The sequence below is a fragment of the Perca fluviatilis genome, chromosome 23 (genome assembly GCF_010015445.1).
Source record: "Perca fluviatilis chromosome 23, GENO_Pfluv_1.0, whole genome shotgun sequence".
Taxonomy (NCBI): Eukaryota; Metazoa; Chordata; class Actinopteri; order Perciformes; family Percidae; genus Perca; species Perca fluviatilis.
Genome location: NC_053134.1, coordinates 7,487,902 through 7,495,707, shown reverse-complemented (window position 1 = coordinate 7,495,707; position 7,806 = coordinate 7,487,902). Strand labels below are relative to the sequence as shown.

The 7,806-nt window shown below is 41.1% G+C and overlaps 1 protein-coding gene across 4 annotated transcripts in view; it reads left to right on the top strand.

The window, feature by feature from the left end:
* Positions 1-1,400: 1,400 nt before the first annotated feature.
* LOC120553151 (mediator of DNA damage checkpoint protein 1) overlaps positions 1,401-7,806 on the top strand; it is a 72,143-nt gene continuing 65,737 nt past the window's right edge. For 3 of the 4 annotated variants that reach the window (XR_005638120.1, XR_005638119.1, XM_039791250.1), the window contains exons 1-2: positions 1,401-1,787; positions 6,274-6,339. Coding sequence is in view for 1 of the 4 variants with exons in the window: in XM_039791250.1 (XP_039647184.1) it covers positions 1,620-1,787; positions 6,274-6,339 (234 nt within the window). In the remaining 3 variants the exon portion in view is untranslated. The remainder of the gene's footprint in view (positions 1,788-6,273; positions 6,340-7,806) is intronic. The other variant, XR_005638121.1, reaches the window with a different exon arrangement.

Sequence of the window (7,806 nt, the reverse complement as noted above, 5' to 3'; positions counted from 1 at the left end):
GTTTAAATTTCAATCTTATGAGCTTTTATTTATTAAATTTTTATCTCCACAGGGAAAATGCACATTGATCAACATCATTGTAAATGTTCCAGAGTTAGCCAAGTGGCTAATTGTCTTTCAGTAAGATGATAACTGAATTTAAGAGAAAACAGGTGCAGATTACAAGATTAAGAATATAGTAAGTTGAGCAGCCCACATAATAGAAATATATAACACTACCAGTTTGTATTGTATTGATTATTGAATGCAACAAAAACGATTAAAATATCTTTAAAATATACACAAGCTTAAAACAGGGATGTACTGACTAACTTAGCGTTCTCCTCATAGAAAAAAAAACCCCATTCACATCCGTGCCACAAAAAACTACTGCGATGTCCAACCTTACTTCCCCTCACACAATGCATTTTCTGGCTGTGTCTTAGCAACTGGCATTGTGGCATCTGGATTACCCAAAAAGCACTGCAGAACCCCTGTAGGGCCGAACAGAGGGAGACCTCAGAGAGAGCGTGCTTTAGGAAGGGAGATGTAAAGGAGAGGTTGATCTCAGATGGTCCCAAGAAGCTTTAGTACAAGTCACAAGTTGTATTATTATGGTTAGAGTATTTTCATGTTTCTTTTTTATTTGTCAGTTTTAGAAAAAATTAACAAAGCAGATTTGTCTTTTTTCAGCTTCTGCAGGGAACAAATGTCTTTCAAAACTAGAACAAGTTTAAAAGACTTATTGTAGCTGAAGTGGGTTGTGAGGGGTGGCTGCTGGTGTCTCCGCTGTAAGTGTTTGGTCTGGTCACCATGGAAAACACTGACTACACCCAGCTTGTCCACGACCCTTGTTAATATTACACCAAGAGCACATTTACTTTTACTCGGTTTGTCCTGCACTAAAAATCTTGTGATGAAGAGCCTCAAACTTAAGTCACACTCTAGATAATAAGCTTTGATCGGAGATACAGATAGAGGGCTTTTTAGAACATGCACACCCACAGAAGCACATACACACTCCACTGAGCTCTGATTTGTGGAATTGATAGGGTCCATTGTTTCCACAGAGCTTGCCACTATATGCCCTGTAATGTAATTAAGGCCAGGAGATTTATGCTGCTGTATAGCAGCCCAGAACCTGATCCATGTTGTGTCTGGAGTTGGGCTGAAAAGCCCTCTCTCTGTCCAGCTGCTCCTGATTTCTGTTCTGGCCTCTGTCACTGTTTGGGGCTCCAGTGCTGTTCACTTCTTAATTGAAAGCTTTGGTTTATTGTGTGCCTCGTTTGTGTGTTGCATGTAGAGGGAACACACATTTGTAGCAAACTCAGAAGGGAATATTGTCTTATGTGCTTTTTTGCTTGCCAAGGAAACGATATGCATGAGAGAGTTGCACCAGTTTATCAGGATGGTAATTATTAACAGCCATAAGCTATTCAAATAGAGTGCATTTTTTAGCCTCCCACAGAGAGTCATTGCTCAGTTCCTCTATTCTTCAATCAGGCTGCTACAAAGTGTGAAGGTATATTATTTGGACTGTTGTTCTGCCGAAATAGCAGTGTTTTCTTGTTACTTCAGGACTTCAGTGATGAAATGTTAAATATTTTACCAAGACAACGAGTAAACTGAAAGACTAGAGCATGTCTGCTGTCGAGAGAAGAGGAGCTCAAGAGCCACACTGGAAAAACAGACTTTCCAGAAATCAGGATTTCAAGCTTCCCTGGAGGCTTCTGGCTCGGCCCAGGCATCACGTCAGCATGAGCACCTGGCTGCCTGATGGCTCCTGCTCTGCACACCACGCTGACAGGGTGAGTCCATCCATGCCCACCCAGCTTTTCCCCCAAATGAAAGACACGTCAAACGCTGCTGAATGAGCCCCATGTTGAGAACATGAGAGAGAAGATCCATAAGACCCGGAGCATCTGTCCACCTCTCTGACACTAATGAATGTTAAGTAGGTTAGCTGCTGGTGTGCCACTGTCCCACAGGTCATTGTGACCGGTAGTGGCAGCGGGGCTGTGCTTTTGTCAGGGTGCGCCAACCCCCTGTGAGACATCTAAAATGGCTGGACTGCTTACTCCTGCACACAATCCCAGCACCAATAGTTGCCATATTGATCCCCCCTGCTTGCAGATTAAAGCATAAAAGGAGCTCTGTCCTGCCAGCGGGGGTCCCCACTGACTCCCAAAGCTCATTTCAGGGTCACAGAGTCCTTGCAGCCCCCTGACCCGAACCCCAACATGAACACACACAAACACCGGTGTGAGGCAGGATAGAAACCTTTCCAGGGATGAACCCCATTAAACAGGATTGGTCGGATGCTCACATTCACGGCTCATTATAACTGACCCCGGGCATTCTCTCTCTCAATCTGGGTGCTCTCCTCTTCTGTCTCTGCTTCGAACCTGGCCAAAGCCATGCTGAGGTGGTCACGCTCGCCTTTTGTTTGCCATTGATAGCTTGGCCGTTTGTTTGATTGTTTTCTGAACTGGATCTCCTCGTCAGTTGTGTTGCACTGCATTGTCGAGTTCCTGTGGTGTGCTTTTTAAAGTTTTTGTCTCGGATTTAGAAAGTGTGTAGCTCTTTTGTCTCAAAGTAAGTTTTAAGGTTTATCGACAAATCCGGCAGCTGATTTATGTGTTGTGATCTCAAGCGCCGCTACCATTACTACAGTGGCAGAGTTGAACTGAACACAATTACACTGAGAGTGAAAGCAGAGATGTTTGGGTTATCATGGTTGGCAGTCTGTGTAAATGTGGAAGTATAGTATGAAATTGGTTATGGCAGTATTTGGGGGAAACAACTTTAACATAGTGCTTCTGTCTGACCTCCACAGTCTGGATGTGAAAGAGCTGTGTGGAGTAACTAATTAAACTCAGCAGGAATTACTTGTTAGCTTATGATTTCTATCATAAAATGTGAGAAAGTAAAGAAACATGTTATAAGTGAAAACTTAACAGTTCAAGAACTGTCTTGGTTCACTCTAACCGGTATCATAGTGTTAATTTACACTGTGTGAACAGTTAGCCACTAGTCAGCCACTAGCTGATGAACATAGTGGAGCATTCAGCAGCAAAGAGACAGATATTTCCCCCAGGAGTTGGTAGAGACCAAAAATAGAGCTAAAAGAGAGTGAATAAAGACTTAACATTCCCCAAGTGGGCAGACAAAAGATTTATGATGATGTCACTCTGCAACTGCTGGATAAATAAGCAGTTGTTTGCAAACAAGTTCATCATATCAACTTAAAAGGTGACGATGTTGTGGTCTGTTTCTGCTAATCAGTATTGGCTATTGCAGGTTTAAGAAATTTGATGTCATGGGGTAGAGGCTTGTGGATTTTGGTCTACATTTTTTTTCAAAGTTCATAAAAGCACAAAACTAGTAACTTAAAACTGGACTTCACTTTGAAAAGTAAATATTATAACCTTTTTTTAATGGAATTTAGTGACTCTATTTCAACATTTAGGCGCTTTAAAGCAAAATCCTTGACATAAATGACAGTTATACGCAAGTTTACATGTAAGTAATGGCAGCTTGTTTATTTCCGCATACATGTGTGTTAGTGTGTTCTTGGTGCTGACCTCACCAGGATGCAGCTCTGATTTGTGGCCCTCTGTTCAATGCTTACTCCCTTAATTAAACGTTGATTAAATGCCTATTAATGAGCCCTGACTCACAGACAGGGTGTAATCAGGTGAAACAGAATTAATAAACATCTAGTGTAGTGCTCAGGAGAGAAGGAAGGGCTCCCCTGAGAAAGACAGACAGATGGCGCCAGGAATCACCAGAGAGAGCAGAAAGCAGAGTGGGAGAGGGGATAAAGCAAAGACCAGTCACCACTTTGGTGATTAGCTCTAAATTGGTAATTTGATCTAGCCCGTTCCACTTACTCATTATTGATAAGACCGACCATGTTTGATCACATTTCCCCCTGCTGGCTCAGACCTGCACCACAGCACTTCCTGTCTTCTTGAGTCCTGCCAGCCCACGCCGCTTTAGCATTCAATGGATCTGACAGGAAGTACCTTGAGGTGGAGTTTGTGTGGAAAAGGGGGAGATACAAGCAGTAGACACATGCACACTGGAAATCCCATCTGCTAGGAATCTCCCTAATCTCATCATCTTAATTAAACAAGGAAAAGAGGGACAGCGATCACTTTAGACAAACCCTATATGGGATTATGTGTTTGTATTTGTGGTGATGGGTCAAACGATGACATCAAAGGCAGAAAGAGGCCATTGAGTAATGCATTTCAGTTTGACTTAATAAAACACAAGCTTTGGTTGTGGCATAGTTTGACAAATGCATGCTATTTTGATTGCACGTAATTCTATTCTTTATTGTCATCAAATTTGTATATTAATCATACCGTAGTTGTTGAGATTATGTTCCATTTAGTAGCTGTGCTGGAACTTTTGATTGTATAACATGATCGTCATCAGCAGATTATGTTTGCCAGTTGTCATGGAATTGCAGATGTTAATTTTTTTTTTAAAACAATGCAGTAGAGCTGCAGCCATTATTTGACTCATCTACTAACTGATTAGTTGATCAACAGAAAAATAATCACCAACTATTTTGATAATCAATTAATTGTTAAAGTAGTTCATGCAAAATGGCAGAACATGATGTCTTATTTTGTATTTTTTTTTACTATTTTATGCAACGTAGGAAAGCTTTTTTGCACACCTCTTTTGTTGGGCATGTGCGTAGGATGTGACCAAAGGTAGCAGATCAGGAACTTAGAAAGAGTCCCGCACTTTTGCTTGTGTAATGGTCAGTGTGCGGGACTCTTTCTAAGCTCTTTTTACTATTTTATGACATTTTATAAATCAAATCATTAATCGATTAAACCAGAAAATAATCAGTAATCAGTAATGAAAAATAATCAGTTGCAGCCTTACAATGTAGCTTATGTTAGCACAGCTTTAATGTATGGATAAATCCAAAGTGGTTTAGTAAACAGTCTTAATAGTGAAAACATAATACTTTAAATAGAAATAAATAATTAAAAAGAAACATTGATTAAGCATTTTCTTTTACTCACACAAACATGTAAAATTCATAAATTTTCTTATTCATTAGAATTTTGGCCTCTTTCCTTTGCCTATTTTCTGTTTCAGTTCACATTATTGTCACAGGCCGACCCAACCCCCAGCCACTTCATCTTTCACTGTCTCAAAATGTACTTGATTTCACATTCAGTGTATAATTAGTAACAACAAGGTCATTGGGCAGCAAGCACCCATGATTCATTGGGAAATTGGTTGTTGTTCATTATTCGGCTGCAATTAAGGCTTCTATTAAGGATGGAGAGATTGCGAGGTATTTCTGGCATAATGTGCATAATCACATGTGATGTGCTTTGTTAAATACAACAGGTACGGTCTAAAGACAGACATGACGCTGCCCTCTAGCCTCTCAGGGTGCCACTGAATGGGTTTGAGAGTCTGGCACAAGCTGGCAGAGAGCTCCACAACAGTGCACTCCAAAGGAAAGGGAAACACACATGTATACACACATCAAGCTCCATTGTCCTCCTACCCTGCAAACCCCTCCTGCCCCCTGTCACCCACTCTGGTCTGGGGTTACAGCCCATGAATGAATGGTGAGTCCTGGGAGGATCTGCTCTCTTGCTCCCTGGAGTGGACCTACTCTCGAGCTGACTCGGTGCTTCTGCGAGCTGCCAGGAGCTGCAAAGAGAGATGGATGAGCCACACTGCTGCGTGATGTGTCGCCAGTGATTAATGAGTTAACACAGTGCCCCCTGATCCAATGGTCAAACTGATAGACCCTTCACATAAAACCACCATACTGTCATGAGGCAGCTACATGTTAAAGAAAAGAAGAGAGGTGAAAAAGATGAGGAACAGACATATTGTAAACTGAGCAGATGTTGGAGAGTGGTTGCGTGGGAGAGCAGACTCCATCATTGAGTCTTCTGCTATAGTAGCTCAAACCACCGGAAGAGTTTCAAAGCAGCTCAACAAGCAAGACAGAGGGGTTATTAATGCACTGGTGGGGGGTTTAAATGTCTCTGGAGAGCCCTCTCAATGTACCGCTTTATATTTGTTTTGCCAGGCTTCAGTCATTGTTCTCATCCCAGGGGCCCACGGAGCAGGAGATTATACTGAAAGCAGTTCATTTCTGAACTCTTTTGATTAATCAGTCAATCAATCTTAATCTGATCAATGTTTTTTTTGTTTTTTTTATATGTACCTGTGTGCCATCTTTCTGTTATCAATACGTTTTTTATTTATTTGTCTAATTTCTCTCTTCTTTCCTTGCAGAGTCCCATTTATGTGTCTTTTGTCAGCAAAGCCATCTTGTGGGATAGAGGACTCTGCCACTACACTGTGAGTGCCCAAATACTATTAGAACTTATTAGCAAGTAGGCCTTTTTAGTGTTCCAAGCTGGATTCAGCAAATCCTAGTAACTGCACCAACTTATTGTTCACTTATCCTGATGAATGTCACCTTTTCATGTGTAGATGTGCGTTCATCAAGTTGTGAGACTTGATCATTTGCATAAATGACACCTGTTCTTCCCTGTTTGTGAACAAGTTTTATTCTCAAAAATGTTAAAAGAAGTTTAAAAGAAACACTTCAAAATGCAGAGCTTGAAGTTGTGCTGCTGGAAATCAGCAGATTAAAACTTAACAAATTTAACAGTGTCAGTAATGGAGAAAAAATGAGAATATATTACTACTGTTGTCAATAGTCACAGAGCTGTACTGTGACAGAAATAAAGAGGGAATGGTTTGACATGACATTAGAAACCAAGTAGTTCTGCACAACTAAATGGGAGAAATGAATGAGCAAAGGCGGATGTTTTCCTGGACAGCGACCTGCATAAAGACCCTGAGGCTCAAGCCAGAATACTCATGCACGTTAAAAAGTTAGGAAAATAACCCCTTAGTTTACTGGCATGCCATTGTGTACATCATGCTGATATGGTGAACAGAACATTGCTTTTTACATTAGGTTTTATATTATATGACTTTTTTCTTTAGATGATGTCAGTAACAAGTCTAAAGGTTAGTTTTTAAAGCATAATTCACAAGACAAGTGTTTTACTTTACATGACTTGTAAAGATATTCAATTTACAACAGTAAAACAGAAAGAAACCAGCAAAAGTTTGGCTTTTTTTTTCTTTTGATAAATGACACAAACGATTAATACGTTATTACATTTATATTCACTGATGGGATGCTGAAACTTTTAAAGTTCAAATTCTGTAAAGCTTTTCAAAAATTAAACCAAATCCCAATATTCTTGCCTTTCCTCGAACATGTAAAAAGAAACACACACCCCTCTTCTTCTTTCTCTCCTCAACACTCAAAAGTCCCCACCTCTCTCCCCTTTGCTGAAAAGAGTCTGGGAGTGGATGTGTCACAATTAACAGTGGGGTTGCCATGGCAACATCTGAGTTGTGTGGGCTTGCTTCCTGTCTTGGCCTCTGGTTAAACAAACAAGTAAGGTTGGCAGACAAAGACGCTTGCTGGTCCTTACAGCCTCATTTACGTCCTCAACTGCCTTCAGCACTTCTGCATTCAGTAAGTTCATCAGGCCTGGCATCACCCTCTGCCATCCTCCACCTCTCCTGCTGCTATATCTAATAAATTACGAGGGCATTGTGATGGTAAAACGGCTCCCGTCATACAGCGACACAGCGTTTACAGCAAGCGTGTCCCTGTCTAAACAGACGGACAGTCGACAAGAGGCTGTTGACCCAGCAGCCTGCTTTATAAAGGCGTCAAAGCTCCTCTACTGTCACCCGGGACACGAGCTGCAATGGGACAGTCCAGGACAGAATGCACAG